The 17,523-nt window shown below is 50.1% G+C and overlaps 1 protein-coding gene and 1 non-coding gene across 2 annotated transcripts; both read right to left on the bottom strand.

Moving 5' to 3' along the window:
* Positions 1–1,320: 1,320 nt before the first annotated feature.
* LOC131208400 (lysosome membrane protein 2) lies at positions 1,321–16,648 on the bottom strand. Its single transcript, XM_058201142.1, has 10 exons — positions 16,440–16,648; positions 9,474–9,562; positions 9,238–9,395; positions 8,155–8,293; positions 7,882–8,088; positions 3,449–3,704; positions 3,250–3,378; positions 3,057–3,175; positions 2,869–2,994; positions 1,321–2,788 (listed from the first exon to the last, which is right to left on the bottom strand). The coding sequence occupies exons 1-10, from the start codon at positions 16,561–16,563 to the stop codon at positions 2,327–2,329; spliced, it is 1,809 nt and encodes a 602-aa protein (XP_058057125.1). The 5' UTR covers positions 16,564–16,648; the 3' UTR covers positions 1,321–2,326.
* LOC131206761 (U12 minor spliceosomal RNA) lies at positions 15,832–16,016 on the bottom strand. The gene has a single exon (XR_009156817.1). It is a non-coding gene; the product is annotated as a U12 minor spliceosomal RNA (small nuclear RNA).
* Positions 16,649–17,523: the final 875 nt, after the last annotated feature.

Below are 17,523 nucleotides of genomic sequence, written 5' to 3' on the forward strand. Positions count from 1 at the left end.
ATCGGAGTACATCGTTTGATCTGTACTCGTGTCGAACCGTCGATATCGATTGGTACTAACGGCGACCGCCAACATTGTCCACCTCGTGCGCTTTCTGCTGCGCCGCATGACGAGCGACTATTCGACTGCCATAGCTAATCGCAGAGAGGCTATTAAAAGTGATAGGTTGTATTACCTCTGACGCTGTTCATTCATAAATTTCGCGCTAACCACAGGGAAATAGATCGTACTGCATAACAACTTTAATGGCCGGGGAGCGCAGTCTTCTGACGACTGCAGTGGGTCCGTCATGGGAGAGCAACGTGCGCGATCTCACGTAAGCATCGCTAGGAATTAATCTTTTTATGCAGCTTCCCTCTTGACCTGCCCGCCCAGGCCGCCCTCGGCGGGAAGCAGTAGGTGATGAAAAGCTTAGTAAACGCGGGATAAGTGGAAATACAGCACCGACAATCGTAATGGCGAGCGTGTAGTCGCCATGCGACGGCTTAATTACCTTTCCGAACCCGACTCCAGGGCAACTCGTGTGTTCTTGAACTTGTGCACTGTCGCACGTTGCCTCGCAATTAGTGTCCTCGGCGAGAGCGAGAAAAGCAACCGAAAGAGGTTACACTCCAGATACGCAATCACCCTTTGGGGGAGGCGGGACCGCAACCGACCACGTTGAAGCTTTTCACTTCGCGCGCGAATGGGAAGCCACGTGCCCACCTGGGAGCACAATGAGGCGTCCACATGGACGAGCGGATGTTGCGTGTTGCGGTCTGCGACCGCTTCGTTAGGATCTAATTATTTAATTGACGATCGGTGATGATGGGATTTTCATAAAACTACCACCGTGAGGCTAACAAGAAAGGCGGTTTAATTAACGTTCAGCAACGCTGGACAGTAATCGCGGAGGTTCCGTGTGGAAGGATCGTCTTACTCCGCTGTTGCCGGGGAACTCTAGAGCTTCTAAATAGCTAAAACCGTCGTTACGCGATGCAGAGGACGCGGGTTATTGTCGAAGTGTTGGCGTTTTATCTGTTCACCGGTGGTTGCTACATCGAACGAGCAAAACTTTGCACATCAAAGAATCTCGGCTTGGTAAATAACCGTATTTCGTGAGCTAATTATAAACCAAGACTTACACGGGAATATCGGTTCTTGAAGGTGCTACTGAAACTACTGAGGTGTATAGATACTTGAGTTGAGTTGAACAGCGCCGCAAAATTAACGTCCTATCCCTTGCCACAGCAACAACGCAACGGTTAAAAAGCAGCAAGAAATGAATTTATTTTCAAAATGATACAAAAGGTATTTCCTACCTACAATCTGTTCGCACACAGTCGTTGAATAGATTTTCATAGCTACCTTACAACTAAATTACGGTCCTAGCTACAATACAGTACATGAGCGCTAACGTTCGTTTTGGAGCGAAAATGGGTTTCATATACATTACACTTCCAAAGGGGTTCCACTTTTGTTTTCCTTTTCTTTCGCTTTGGCTAAATCATATTTACAGACTCGTCCGTCAGAGGACCAGTGGGACTAAAATCGAATTCGAAATGACTTACGATGCATGTGCGATGGGTGTGTGGCTTGTAGTCGATTGAGCAAATAATGATACTTACACCCTACTTTAACCTTTAGCTACTATCAACTACAACGCTTAGGGCTTAATTATTACTCAACTACGAATTTCTGTGGTGCGTACATCGCCACGATAGTTCACGATTTTTGACTGCTGCAAGAAAAAATTCAGTATCTGCTGTGGGCGACACTTCATGAGAGATAGAGAGAGAGAGAGTAACAGCGAAAGTGGGCACCAGGAACCGGAAGGTTGCTTCGTAGACGGACACCATCCCAAACGCGAGCTTATGATGTACCTTAGCTAGCTTAGCGCATCGGTAGTAACGATCTATCCTAGATTAGCACAATGAACATGTGCGACGATGACGATGAAGTCGGGGGTTGCGTTTTGAAGTACATAGCATGGCTTTTATGCCCCGAAGGTGGAGCGGTTCGCAATAGGCTTAAGAACTAAAACGAGCATGAAATACGCAACCTTATCCGAGAGAGATAGTCTGCGGCACTGGAGGTAAGTGAACAGTCGCCCAGGAACCAGCGCCAGGCTGGTGACTGCAGTGTAAAAGGTCGGTGTGGTAGCAGCCTCCATCGCTAGTTGCAGCGGGAGACAGCGTCGGAGAGAGGTGATCGTTGAATGTGGTCGTTGTCCGGAGCAGTAAAACAAATCTCAATTTAAAATCTTTTGCCCGGACAACTTGCGTAGTGCCAAGAAGGCACAAATGTGGCCCTAAAGGATCGTTCACAAAGGGTCACTGATGCGCCTCTAGGCGGGTGTGTTCTCTTCGGTTAGTAGACTTTGGTCCTTGGGTTGAATGTACAGATGATGGTAGCTCTGCAGCAAGTTGTGGTTGTGCAGGAGATGGTTGTTGTTGTTATGTTGAGTGTGACCGGACGGGGGATGCGAGCCAGTTTCTAGCGGGCCATCAACTGGATCGGTAGGAGGAATCTGGGGCAGCAAGCTGTGTCGTTCTCGTGGCAGCGTACGATGCTGTACGGTGCCGATCAGATGGCTACCTCTGCGTAACGATCGACGACCCATTTCGAGAAGCTCTGCCGCTGGGTCGTCCGCGAATATGAAGTTTTTGTACGCCCGCACGAAGACGTAGATCAAGGCAAACGTACCGGTAATGATCATGCCGAACGACAGGATTGGTAACGCAGTCGGTGCAAACACCGTGGCAAGGTAGATCCAGCGTCGGATTGGTGGCGTAAGCTCGCTGACACCCTGGTACAGAGGACCGAAAAGGAAATGGGAAATTGGGATGAATTTTCTGATATGGAAAATGGGATTCACTTGTAAGTTACCTCCTCGAGCCACATAATGGGAAATACGAAATCACGGAAGTCTTTGGTTGCTATTATATGGGGCGCTTTCTCGACTAGAAGATTGAGCTGCACCCGTACCTGGCCCTCCAGCGGGACGCCTAATGTCTGCGAAAATATTGATCACATGAACATCACACTCGTGGACATTTGGAGGCATTCGGACTTACAGGTTGAATTTTGAAGAACGTTTCGTGCTGCTCCTGCCGTGGTTCCAGGCCCTCCACGGCCTGCAGTAGCTCGGTATCGGACTGGAAGAAGTGTGGGTTGGAGATGTACACTGGAGCTCCTGTAAAAAAGTAAGGCATAAGGCGGATTTGTAATACGAATAGCAATGAAATGACCCCCAAACCCAAAGCTTACCATACTGGCACGGACTAATGTTCTGCAGCCCTCTACGCTTTTGGTAGTACACATGGTCGTAACAACTGTTGTTCTCGTTCGGTGGACCGTACGCGTCATCGGCGATGGTGTAAAGATCGGCACCGATTCCTTCAAAAAGAGGACGATGAAAAATAGGAATCAGATCAAGCAAACTACGGACCGGCCACGCGGCACTAACCATCTTTCTCGATCGGCTTCCGATACACCAGAGGTATCTTGCGACAGAGATCTTTATCGTAGATATACACCACGTCGCCGTGCGTGATGTCGCGAGGTGGAAAAAAGCTGCCCTCGGACGCCTCCAGGTTCCGGCAGGGCTCACCGTCCCAGTGGGGCAAATGGTCCAGACCGTTCAGCTTGTCAAAGTACCCGAACTTGTCCATGCCCGTGTGCCCGGTGTGCATCGTCGCGTACTCGGTAAGAGTACCGTTCCGCTGGATTTTACATTTCACATTTTGTTTGTTTTGGTTGGCGCAAGGAATTAAGGATATGGCCGTTCGGGGTAAGGTGTGTGTAAAAATAAGAAAGAAAAAAAAACAAAAACGGGGCGGTTGTTTGGATTTTCAAAGGAGTGGGAGATATTAAAAGTAAATAATAAAAAATAGGTCAATAATTGGCATAAAATTGAAATGAAGAGTCGCAACGAGTAAAATGATAAATGAATTTCCTAGAGTGTGTCGCGTGGCGTCTCCACCTAATCAACCCGAGATTCTCTATCGCAAAAAGGAGAAGAAAAACAAAAGGATACATTCGTGTTGATCGCTAATGGCAGGGTGACGTTGAATGAAGACGCTACAAAAACCAGCATCTCTGGGTTAGATACGATCGTTTATACTTTCTATGCCCACCCAGAAATTGCTTGCTGACAGCTTAATTATGAAGCAAGGTTCCAGGGAATCATCTCCCGCGGGTGATTAGCTGCGCCATCGATGAATGGAAAATTCCGTCGACTGCTCGTCTGTTTACCGATTTTCTTTTCTCCGTCGACTAGTCGACCGGCTGAAGCGGCCATAAAACCAATTGTGTGTTAAGATTTATGGGTAAGGCGGTGGAAAAAAAACACAAAGGCGAGTGGGGCCAACGAGATGATGCTATCCGGGAGCTTTGGTTTTTTCCGCGCGGTTTCGCTTATTTATTTTCATTGATTACCCAGCCAATGGCCGTCCACAATTGTGGTTTAGGTGGAGGAAAAAGTGTCTAAGCCAAATTGTAGCCGGGATCATCACGCTATTTCGCTTAAACCGGGCTGGACAACCCGCTCGGGGAGTAAGCTTCGGTGCCACTTAGCATGTTCGGGTGGAAGGAAACTTTTCGCACCCTGTCACGCAACCGAAAGCGACTCCTCATCGCCGGTGCAGTGATAGCGATCGTGGAGAAGGTTCTCGATATTGCGCTTCACACGTAATAACTCACCATTAGGGAACATTGTAAGACAAACATAGGAAACGGTTGGCTTTTCGCACGCAATTGATGTAATATTATCGCATCGGCCGAGTCGGGCGCGTAACTGTTCTTATCGATTGCGGTTCCGTTATGTGTCAGAATGTAGTTTTTTACCAGAACACGCCCCGTTCGAGCTACCTCTATTCTATTTAGATGAGCTCCTCTCCTTGTTGATGTAATCCCTTTGATCGCTCTGATAAGTCTTATGCAATGAACAGATAAGCATCCGTGGCATCAGTTCCTCAACTCGAAAATGGCTGCAATCTAGAAGCCGTTAAACGCTTGCTACGATCAGCTTAATGATTGACGTAAATCAAATGAAACGGCTCTTAAAATAAAACAATCGAAGTGCACGACGACAATGTTGCGTGCGACAATCGTGCTGTAGGCTGGTTGTCAAAACCAGGCGTAATGTAGCAGTCAAAACACCGAACACCGAACACTTTAAGCCCCCCCGTGGAGATCAAACGCAGCGTGAACCGGTTAACGATGATGCAGTAGCTACATCGTGTAGGATACTTTATTCACCAACCAATAAGCATAAGCCGAATACAGAGCCCGCCTCGAGGACACTCGATGTGGGACAGCCACCGGCAGCTTGCAATAATCGTTTGTTTACCCACAGGAGCGGGAGCCTTCGGGCTACCAGGCCGGGCTGTCTTCAAAGGTTCCCGGTCCTGCCAGGCCGTCGTCGTGTAGCACATTTATAAACGCGGTAAGAAGTCACGCCAGAAGCCAGAAGCGTAGCGCGGAGGAAGGATAACTGAAAGAAACACGTGTTTCGTATGGCCCAAATGTAAGGTAAATTATCTCGCCGCAGGCTCCCCCCGCCCGTTTAAGGGATGCTTTCGGTGAACGAATTAATAAGCTGTCCGCGGCACGTTCGGGGCGCCCCCAGAAGTTCAGGTGATCCTGAGCATTGATTAACTTCTCGCTCTCGTGGCTCATTTTCAGCAATCAAACGGGACCGCCTTCGGTTTCGATATACGGTTATTAAAAAGTAAAACGAGACGGTTGGCTGTGCGCAGTCAATTACACGTTTGAAGTGGGCTTTTTGTGCTGCACTGAACGCCCCTATGTTGGCTGCCGCAGACGTAGGCAAATTAATCACGGCTCATTAGGGTGGTATTATCACATAATTAAAAAAGTCTCCCATCTTCAGCATGGCTTTTGGGATTGCCGGGATTGGAATATATGGTAAGAAGAGCGGTAGTCAAAACGCATCCGGCAGAAGTCCCACAGCATTCGAATTGTTACGATGTGTTTATACATCGATCGGCGTTGCATCTAATGATTGTGATAGCCCTGAAGTACCATCGTAATACTGTCGCATAACTCATCGTAGTCTATCAAGGAAGTTACTGCTGATTACTAGCATCGAGATGGCCATTCTGAAACTCAATGTTCCGGAGTGGCCGTCGGCCATAGAGTGGTTCAATGCGTTTTTTGCGCATACCAAAGTTCAATGTTGAAGTAATGGTCTACTGGAGACATCGTACGGCCCGTTTCCATCCCATACACAAGGGGACACGCCAGACATTTGGTAGCCAGCCAGTCAACCCTTGCGGAAGACGGACGGTGCCCCGGGCACGCGAACGAGCCGGTCGATTGATTGAGATGGCCGTAATGATGTGCTTACTGGCAAACCCTGGTCTCGGCACCAGGGGAGCTGAAGTCCTCTCTCTCTCTCTCTCTCTCTCTCGCATACCGTCCCGATTCCGATGAGGGTGCATGTTGTAATCGATGTAATTGCTACTTGTTCTTCCTGTGTAAAACGTTGGTCAGGGCCACGAACTCGACGTGGCAAGGCGTGGCTCGTGGTGCGTTGCGGTTCGTTCACGGGGCCACAGCGATTTCAAAGCTCCTCCGAACCCGGTACACTGCTCGTTTCTAACGCCCCCTAGTTCTGAGGCGAGATTCCCACGAGCATGCAGATGAGAGCATGGTTACATATACGCAATGTCCAGCGATAGCTCACACGCGCTACAAAGTTACACAAAACTTCACACGTACGATAAATAGGTATGCGGCTGGCCCCGGGGGCGAGGGGGCAAAGGTTCTGGCCGCTCTCGGTGCTCTCGGTGATCTCACCGAACTTCAATTGCTTTTCTCCACCGGCACCGCACCGCGATAGGGAACGCGAGAAAAAGTGGTTCGGTTTCAGGTTTTTGTTGTTACACTAAAAGCGGTTGTCGAACAAAGCAAATTAGCATCGTGAAATAATAACACCTTAGCCTGACGGAATGTTAAGCACCAATCCGCCGCTGCCCCAAGCCAGCCTCAGCTCCTTTAATCCATTAACCCATCGCCGGCGTCGCTAGCCGGGCGGCCGTCGAAATTCTTTTCCAGCTGCGCCAACCCAGACAACGGGGCAATTACACAGCCACAATGCGGACGGAAAACGCGGAAATCGTCGACGCTCGGAATGAGAAAATCGTCGTGGCTGCCCGTCGGATTGAAGGCGGAGGAAATGCTCGGCCGTGTGCGAGATGCGTGCTGCGTGAATAGCTGAATTAGCGTGGAACAGTCACGGTCACGGGTATCCTCCCCAGGCGGCTAGACACCGGAAGTGGAGAAGCCATCGTTAGCAAGGGTACGCTGGGGACGCCGAAGTGAAACGCCTCAAGGTTCTAGCTAGGAACGAGCCAACGAGCCTTTTCACGACAAAGGCGGGCGATGGTGGAAATGATGGTCAATTAGTCGGTCGATCAATGAAGTGGTGAAGATACTGATAATGATGAGTGGTGCAGTTGATGATTGATCGCGATGCGCATGATAGATGGTCTATAGCTGAAACGAACAAAACTTGAATCAGAAGGAAGTGGCCGCTCTGACGCTTCGGTATGTGTCGGAGGATGGAAGCTGCTACTAGGCTAGGAACAGGACAACCAGAAATCTGCAAGTTGGATAACTAACGCCGCTTAAATAGGTTCAGGATCAAGATTTAAAATTTCAATCGAGAACTTGCAGTATTTTCTGATTGTCCTGGGTCCTAGCCAGCCAAGAACAAATACGATCTGTGACAGGACAAACACTTTGGCACCGACGATCGTTACCGCTGGCTACTGGTGATGCTGCGGATGATGATGGCAATGGTCAAGCGTGAAGCGTATCAGGTGGTGATGCTGGGCGTCAGTCTGGCGTTGCCCAAAACTCGGGACCACTTACCCCATTCAGAAGTCCCATCTTCTCCAGCGGCCGTCGGTTGCGGGGATAGAACTTGTGCGCCAGACTGACGAGCCGATCGTCGTAGCCGAACACCAGCTCGTCGGCGGTCAGCGATACGAACATTTCTTGCTTGCCCATCAGCGTCAGAGCGACCGAGATCGTCTTTGCTGCTAGGAAGTGTAAGTACTTGCTCTGCGTCGAGATGGTCTGTCGAGTATTTCCGGAATTCCGGAGTTAGGATTTCTACTGGGCTCGTGTGGCAAAGTAACTCACCAGCAACGGTATATTTGGTGTCGTGATGCGTACATTCTTGTCTACGCTCAGCTCAGGAACAAAGTGCAGAATCTTTTTGTGCTGGTACGTCACGGTGTGATTGTCGTGGAACTTGATGTTGACTTTCTCCATGTCCTCCCTGGTGGTGAGACAGATACAAAAGGGTAGTGGCGTCAGGAAAGGAAGTTGCTGCTGGAAGGCAGTCAAGTTGCAAGAAGAAAACAAATGCCAAACATTAGCGTCGTAGCCGCCCCGCGGGCAAGACCCGGCTCTCGACAAAGACCGGACGGCCATGATCTTCTGCGTTGCGTTCGCTTGGAAGCGTCGCCGACGAACTTGATTACGCTAATGCGCGTCTCGCAAAGTACCGCGGCTCCAGCGAAACAAGTGCTGCCGCTTCGTTCGCGTCGTCGGATCGTCGCAATTACTTGTCTAATAAACTAATCCGTTGGACTCCCCGAGCTTCGGTGCTTCGGTGCTTTAGTGTGGGGAACGGTGGGGTCCGTAACAACCCGTCGTACTTGAACGGGGCCACCGGTGGATACATTGAACCATTGAACTCCTGATGCGCGATGTGGAGATCTCGGCCCTGAGTGGTGGCCACGCGCGTACCTAGATCCTAGAACGAGCCGTTTTCGGTACAACCATACCACATGAGCTCGGGTTGGGTTTGTCTGTCGGTCAGTTTACATAAACTGTTGCACAATCGTCAGTGGCACTCAGACGGGAAAATGTGTTCTAGATTTTTCCCGGAGCGGAGTTCCTCGGATTTTCGTTCCTCCGATAGTCTCGATTGTGTCAATTTTAATGCAAACACTAATCGCGGTAGGAATCCCTCCCTATAGCTGGGAAGTCGGGAAAACCCGTACCGGGTCCGTTTGTTGTTACGCACGCAGGCGGAAATGGAACGTGATTGCAAATGAGCGTCGTGCGGCTGGCTGTTGGTCGATTGAAATTCTCAGTCTCGTCGATTCCTCGAACCATTCAATCGGGCGGGAACTCACGGGATGTATAAATAGAACCGGTGCTGGGCATCCGGCAACCGGATCGCGCGCCGGATGATGATTGCTCTGTATGGCTTACCTGTACACGAACGGTCCTACTTCAACTAGTTTTGGCTTTTCACCGGCGAGAAACTTCTCCGGGTTAGTAACGTTAAATATGTACACCTTAGTTAGCCTAGTGACGCCCGGACGCTGCCAGTAGTGGTAACTGATCGAGCCATTCCACAGCCTCAGATTCTGAAACGGAAGAAAAAATGGGGGGAAAAATGGACTCTTCCTCTTGGTCACCACCATCCTTGTGAGCTCCGAACTTACCTTCATGATGAAAATGTTTACCAAAGGAACGGAAGACAGTACGACCCCGGCGATAAGTGTCACGATGCCAAAGATAATCACGGGGAAGTCTGGAAGAAAGGGACGAGGAATTGTTAGCGTTGTAGTTACTCACAAGTCAGTCATTATTTTTACTCAAACAACCCGGTTTGCTATTAGACCTGATTGCTGACTAATTACGGCAGCCGCCCCGAAACCCCCGAAATGATGTGGCAACATTCCAACATTACACAGTTGCCCCGACGGTTGTCCCAAACAATATATACGCTGCCGGCCACCGTCTGTCGTTCGGTGTTTTTTGCCCCCACGAATCGCATTAATCAACAGTTTGCAGTAGCCGGCAGACCTTCGGCCACAAAGGGGCCAACACTTCTGTCTGTGAGGTGATTGATGAGGGTGGTGCCCTCCCCGATGTCGGTGGCGGTGGCGGGGCATGTTGTTTCTTCTTATGCTCTAACGCCCAGCTTCTAGGCTCGTATCTGGCAAGTCATCCAAACAGCCCCAAGAAGGTCTCAACCTCATTGGACAATTTAATTACCGAACGGCAAACCGCAAACAACCCATCCCCGGCCGGCCACCCGCTCCGGATGGGGAGTCGTAACCCGTCCTCTTCGGACCGGAGACGAGCCCATAAACCACTCCGGGCTCAGTAGGACACCGGATGACCGGGTGGAGTGCGTTTCTTATACCGGAAGCCGGACGCTAGTGTAACCGGCTGTGGGCTCTGGAAAGGGATAAGTGCAGTTGCATCGGTGGCCACCCACCGGATTGTTCCCACGCCCGCACGGAGCGTATGTGAAGGGTTTGCTTCCGAGCGTTCGAAGGTTAGGTTGTGGGATGTAATGGACGGTTTTTGATGGCCGAGTTGTGTGGCACTCGGGAGACATTTACTGGGTTGTATACTAAGTTTAGACGTTCGATAACAGGGGGCACTGCTAAGAGCCTATTTTTTTTGTTTTGTAATCCCTTCATTTGAACGTATGTGAAGTTTCATTCAAATCGGTCACCAAGCCATTTAGTATCGACATGTCACAGTATTTTTTTCGGCTGTTATGACGTCATCATTTGATGAAAAACGCTTTTCACGCATGATTTTTTTGGGTCTGAAAACAGATGGAAGTCACTAGGGGCCAAATCTGATGAATACGGTGGATATTCCGAAAATTTCAACTTTAATTCTTGGATGACATTCTCTTGTGACATTGGCCTGATGAAAGAGGATGTTTTTTTCTGCACACCGTATCTTTTTTCAAGAATTTTCTCTTTCAGTTGTTCTAAAAGGTTACAGCAATTATCGAAATTTATTGTTTTACTAGTTTCAAAGTAATCAGCAAACAAAATTCCGTTCGCACCTCTCAAAACTGATGCTAACGCCTTTTTGGGCGATTTCTGGACTCGAACACGTTTCGGAGCCGAAGAACAAGGTTCACACCTAAGGAGTGGCCTCTTGTTTTGATTCAGGATCATGGTGATAGACCCAAGTCTCCTTCGGTGATGATTCGATGCACAAAATCCACTTTATTCTATCAAAAACGCTTTAAATATTGTCATGAAGGCACCCATTTTGCAAACAGTTTTTAGCAACCTAAAACTTCAGTCAAAATATTGGTTATAGTGTACAATGAGATGGCTAGGCCTTATACTAAATCTCGTTAAGTGATTCGACTATTTTCGACATTTCGACTATTCCAGTCGTTGTGTTTGTTTTTTGACGTTTTTGACATGGATCATCTTGAAGGCTAGTACGACCACGTTTAAACTCAGAAACCCTTCTTTCAATACACTAATTGAAGGCGAAAAGTCCTTATACACTTTCAACAATCGTTCATAAATTTGCTTTGTTTTTAAACCTTCCGAAAATAACAATTCAATCGATGGACGATACTTGATTTGTTCCGTTGTAAAAGATGTTGTAAAGTCGATACTAAATGGCTTGTAAAAAACTCATTGTCCGATTGAAATGAAACTTCACATACGTTCATTTGAAGAATGTACCAATATAAAAAAACGGAGAAGCGCCCTTTGTTGTCGAGGCTCCGAATTTAATGAGCCGCCTAGTATTCCAGCTTCCTTTTGACAACACGGACTTGCATAATGCCGTAGGTCCTGGCATGCAATAAGAGGCACTGTGTGGACTGTGATACACTCACGGAAGCGATCGGTGGCCAATTACGGTACCAGAAAGGTGAAAAGTCCTTCACCAGTCCAAGGGCGGATTGGACAACCGGGTCCAACCACCCACAGCCCGGTGACCAGTTTGCATTGAGCAGGATGCCACGGAGCAACACGGTTTCCCTTTCGCCCAGGCTTGACCTCCCCGGGGTTGTGCTTAATCGATTCTCAGTGGCCCCCGGCTGGTGGTGTTCCTGCTTCGAACCTGACCCAAAACCCGTAATCATGTGTACCTGTGGGGCCCTACCGGGTTGGCCTTGCGTAGGGCCACGTGTTTGCTAACGGGTTTTTTCTAGCTAATAAGCTAGCACCGCCCTCCGATGTGTCCTGCGGGGTGGTCCCGTTGCACGGTGCGGCTTCATAGGGCCGGCTCCGGGTACAGCGCGAGGTGTTGCGAAATCTTCACCCGGCCACGAAACTCGTTACACTAACCTCCGGCGCCTCTCAGCGCGGTGTTCTCCGACTCCGTAGCTAGATGTGCAATGTTTTAATTGAATAATAATTACATCACTTGACCGGCACCAGGCTTTGGTCCCTTTTTCTGTCAGCCGGTCCCCGTCAGCTACTTGAGTTAGTAGCTCGCATCTCCACCCTAAGGTCCGACTAATCTTACGGTCGATACAGAGCGTGCTACGCAAGACTCCGAAACGGGCGATGGACCTCTCTGCGAGCCTGCGAATGCGGGTGCCAGATTTTTCGGTTATATAATCGAAACCTACTTTTTACGGCCCCCTATCTGCTCGGCTCGGCGGCTGGCGGAAAAAGCAAATCAAACAAGAACAAATGCACACAGCGCGCTATAAGGAGTCGCCTAGCCGACAGGTCTCGGAGTCGGTCTTGAGAGTGTCTGCACTCCACGCGGCTCGCCGACGGCTGGCCGACTTGTTTCACGTTTTCGATTTCTATCGTACAAAAATCGCGAAATGTCCCAGGATCGCAGCGAGCCGCGCCAGCCCTCAGAAAGTGGGTCAACGAAAGCTGCCTTCGGGGTCCTGTTTCCGGGTGAAGGACAGAGGGTGACTGATTGGAAAGGGTCTCTCTCGCTCGCTCTCGCTGCACCCTTGAGTCCTCGCGTGACGCCAGAGTCCAATAAGAAAGAAACTGGAAAAACGACCAATCAGCTGGCGGGCGGATGGTGGTGTGCCAACCGACCGGTGACTACCTAAAGTTGCACAAACTTTTTCGTCTCAGTACCCGGTGATCGTGGTGTGTATGTTTATGCAAAGCGCTACATTCCCCCGCGATCAGCCGGCCGGATCCCGCCTCTTCTAACCGTGCAAACCGAGGGGTCTTCGGAGTTGAAATTGATGGCTGCCAGACTCGCATGGCTGGCTCTTGGCAGCCAGATCGCGTTACCGACCCGGGCGATGATCGGCCGGGCGAATGCAATCGATTGATGTGACCTACTCACCCTACCGGACGGCCACCTTCCTTCAGCCGGAGCCCGGGTGGAAAAGGTCGTTTCACTAGCCGCTGGACTCAGCACGCTGGGCTGCGGGCCATGGACTGCCTCTAGCAGACCCCGGTTGAGAACCTGGGCTGGGTGGGGCTGCCGCTATCTTTCTCCTTGAACGGTGTCAAGTTAAACCCTTCTGCGTGCATCTCGGAGTGTCGGCCAGCTTGGCGTGCCATACAGGTGTGAGTGCGCAGCAACTGGATGATCGTCCGGTGCAGTTACGTAAGACAGTCCGTTGATCGACACCCGACCGAACGTCTGAGACCCATGGACCCGGCTCCAATGCGTTGACACCGGTTGCTCACCGGTTTTGGCTTTTAGGTTACGGAGTCAGGCCGCTGCTGGATGCGGCGGAGGCGGCGAGATTGCTTAAGAATTTCCCGCGCGTGCTTAAATGGTTTGTTTATGGTTCTGCTGCGCCCCGGTTACGCGATGCAGTTTTCACATGCACCTTTCGAGAGAGCTCGAGGGCCGGTTGGTGATAGTGTTTGATCGAGAGCGATCGTGAGCGATTGCCACACTCCAGATCGCGGCGTTGGATGCAGATTGGTGGCGTGTGTAATAACTTTTGCCAGCGACTCACCGTCCACGACTAGAACGGATCCTGCGTAACCGGAGTGGTCTTGTTTCCAAGACCCTTCCTCTAACGAGGTTGCACGTGAGGCCCTCCGAGTTAGCTTCCAAATTTAGCAAATCGCCAACCGACGTAAAACTTCCGCCGCTTTTCGCTAACTCACTTAGCAAACAGTTGGCCAAGGGATAGCGTGTCACTTTGTAGCGCAGCGCTGCTGGTGCTGACGGCAGCGAGAATTTGATCCGGATGTGTCAACAGTACTACGCCTGTGTCTGGGTTTGCCTGGTGATGAGCTCCACGGCAACGATTTCGCCGGAAACGAGCCGTCCTAAGTTCAAGTGTCCAACCGGTTTGACCGTTTGTCGAGTCGATCAAACATCAAATATTTGTCCATAACGCTCATCATCAAACCCGGTGTGGTGTCCCGGTGAGCCGCACAAACCTCGCTCGATCGTCATTAGCAGTAATTTGTTCATTGAGCCCCGAGGCGCTGGGTTCAATTAAAAATGGCTTCGAAATCTGACTTCTGAAGACTGGACCTGGACCATGAAGCATGTCGGGATGAAGTACGCTACGCAGGAGTTCCAGACCTGCTGAAGGTCAGGCACTGCAGCAGCTGGTTTAAGGCCCACCTGTCTGCGAAAGGCGTGGAAAATTATTAACATACTCCTCCACGAGTTGGGTGTGGAACAGCGTATTCTGTGCGAAAAGGGGCAGGTTTTGGCAAACCCCGGGCCAGGGAGTAAGTGAGTCCAGCGGCGTCCAGCACTTAATGGCCGGAGCCACCGGAGTGGGAAGAAGATACGGTAATTTAATTTGGCCGATCAAACGGCGGGGCCAGAGCTCAGGTTCATGATTTGATGCTGATTTGATTAGCGTTCCCGCGAGTCATCATCATCGTGGCGGTGCTGGCGATCGATCTTCGAACCAGTAAGCCACTTGGGCGGACACGGTTCTTGACGGTTCAAAGTATCGCAAACAGCGGCGGCCGGCTTAGAAGTGAAGTGCTATGATCTCAATCGCCTTCTTCGGGATGTTGGCAACACGGGGCTTTACATCAACATGTTTTTTCCTCCTTTTTATCGACCAATCGGCCATTGTGTTTCCATCCGGGAGCGCACTCGTTTTTGCACCCCCGGTAATTGATTAGGGCAAGCACAACTTATTTGAAACGATCGGCAGGCGAAGTGAACAGAATCGTGCCGCCGGGTTAACGACTTAGGATGCGAGCAGGAGCCCTTTCGGGTGGGCATGATACATTAGTGCTCGGCGGGGGGTTTTCTTGATTGCCGCTGATTGCCTGTGGCTGCCGGCGCCGACGCCGTGGTGAATTGTATCGCCAGACGCGATGTATCACTGTGTGATGTCTTGATCGTCTCTCGGTCCTAGCGCCTGGGGAATCACGATCCACTTACAGGTACAGGAGTAATAGAGAGGCCGTTTTTGCCTCAGTGCCTTAGCGAAGCGTAGCACAGATGGTGTCGGGCAGTTGATAGAAGCAACAATATTAATAGTGGGCGATTAATAGACCGGGGACCGTGGAGCTAATCATGCAACATTTTATCGGATGTTTCCAATAGGAAGTGTAAACACTCAAGGACTTCGAGTAACGGTTTTTGAAGAAATTACGTTCTAACACCCATTCCAGGAAAAGGTTCAATTAAGATCAATTCTCCAGACAGTAACGAGTGAAGTATTAAATCGAACAATATTTATCAGACAATAATTGCCCAATTAAAAAACAGAAGAAAATAAGAATGAGGCATGAGAAACACGTCTTTTTGCATTATCACATTGAATATTCATTCATGTAATGAACGTTTTCTTTGAAAAAATAAAGCGTAATTCAGGATAAAAACATACCAGGACCTAATCATTCCAAAAGTAAAATCAACTAATGAAAGAAAATATGTGGATATATTTTCAAGTAAAATGTAGTAGTTCCGCTGAATCTATTCTTTAAAATAGCCATTTAAAACCTTATTTTCATATAATCCCACCGAATAACAATGTGCGCGAGTTACGCTACAGCTACAGCGCGGAACGTAAACAGCGTCGTTAGGACGGAACTGTCAAAATCATCCGTCCGCGCTTCTCTTTCGCGGCGACTCTATCGCCGCACCGTTCGCGGCTGATGAGAGGCAGATCGCGAATCTCCCAAGCATCCTGCAAAAGTAGGCAGGACAAGCTCGAAGGGACGACCTGAGCCTCTAGCAAAAATTCAACCTACCGGAGGTGGCCCGCGAAGGCCCCTCCGTTGTGCGTAGGCTGAGCCAAGCGTCACCAAGGCCCGTAATTTTCCTTACTCATTAGTTTAAGGCACGCCGATTGCCGGGCAACGGCGGCCACAACCCCTTCGCCGTATCCGTCGCGCTAGCGACACATATGCCTGCTGAGAAACGCAGAGATGACGAATGGGGTGAAATAGAAAGCATAGGACTGTTGTAGGGTTCTATGCTCTGTGTTCAATGCTTCGTTTTCAAATCATCCGTTGCACCGCAATTGGATTAAGTTTATGCAAACAAACGGGGAAAAACAAAACAAATAATTATGAAGTTGATTTTTTCTGACACTTACTTCGCTGGATCTGTCATAATAAATTGTTTTGATTATTTACTTTGCAGATTGGATGATACAAAGTGAGAGTAAACATGAGTGATTTAGTGGCAGAATGACTACGAACTGATATTATTATATTTTTCTTTCAGTACAAACTGGCCCGCTAAGAATAGATGGTGCTACTTACTGGTGCTTATCTTCGCTCCCTGCGAAATGAGCATCGATAGCGGCGTGCGGCCACCGTCGTTCGGTGCAAACAGCGGATTCGTAGCATTTTGTCGGACATTGAAGACGTTTTTGGGAAATCTCATCGTATCGCGTGGTGCGCTGTTCCGGTCGCACTACGGTCCTCGCGGGTTCCGATCCGGCCGCCGATTCTCGCCGAAGACGAGCAGCAACCCGTCAGCCGGTCCGGTAGATCTGCAAAGAAATCGCCACATCTGATTATCATTTGAAGTTACTGAGTGACCCACGGAAACGTAAAAAGGAAACCCTCCCGGTTCGTCAACCGTCGGGGTGGGAGTGCCGTCGAAGCGCGCCCCGGAATTCAATGCCAACCGCAACCATTACATAACACCGTTGCCGGATTCGACAAGTTCGCACCTCTTGTGTTTTGTTTTGGTATTCCGACGTGTGACAAACGGCACACACCACACCACAGCCGACGACACTTCCTATTGCGCGCCGTCTCGGATGCTGCGGCACACAATGGCAGGAGAAAGCCGGAGAAGCTGCATCGGGTGGCCGGATTGGTGGTGCGGACTGGTTAAACAAACGGTACGCGCCTCGGCGCATATGCTCCGGCAGGGCGTTCCAACAGCTGGCTGAGGCCGGGCCGCGGCACACGCAAGATGACCTTGACTGATGGCGGGCACAAAGCACGGCACCGGTTCGGCCCGGCGTCCAGCATAGGACGATGGTCAAACGGGCGCGAAAACACGGACCCTACGGCACGGCGGCATGATTATGCGACCTGTCACGGAGCCTTGCCTGTGTCTTTGAGCTCCGACACGCCATTCGGAGCGTATGAAGACGTAAAGGTTCGGTTTTATGGTGATCACTACGGCTGGCACGGGGCCGAGCCCGTGGCCACTAACCTGTGGTTCGCGTGTCCTGGCTCCGCGTATGTCCGCGTGTCCTTGCGGAGTGCCATTTTCGGCGAGAAATTGATTCAACTGACTGGCCGGGCCGGTCTGATGGACGCGCGGAATACGTAACCGGGCTGGAAATGGCTTAATTTCGCGGTTTGCCTTTTTTCCCCGCAGCCAGCC

Source organism: Anopheles bellator, chromosome 1 (genome assembly GCF_943735745.2).
Source record: "Anopheles bellator chromosome 1, idAnoBellAS_SP24_06.2, whole genome shotgun sequence".
NCBI classification, from domain to species: Eukaryota; Metazoa; Arthropoda; class Insecta; order Diptera; family Culicidae; genus Anopheles; species Anopheles bellator.

Bases quoted from the DNA above. Each gene is read 5' to 3' on its own strand.
- LOC131208400 (XM_058201142.1), bottom strand. From the start codon at position 16,563: ATGAGATTTCCCAAAAACGTCTTCAATGTCCGACAAAATGCTACGAAT. The intron at 3,705-7,881 runs GTAAGTGGTCCC...TGTAAAATCCAG, and splicing joins AGATGGGACTTCTGAATGGG to CGGAACGGTACTCTTACCGA. The intron at 3,176-3,249 runs GTAAGCTTTGGG...ACTTTTTTACAG, and splicing joins CATTAGTCCGTGCCAGTATG to GAGCTCCAGTGTACATCTCC.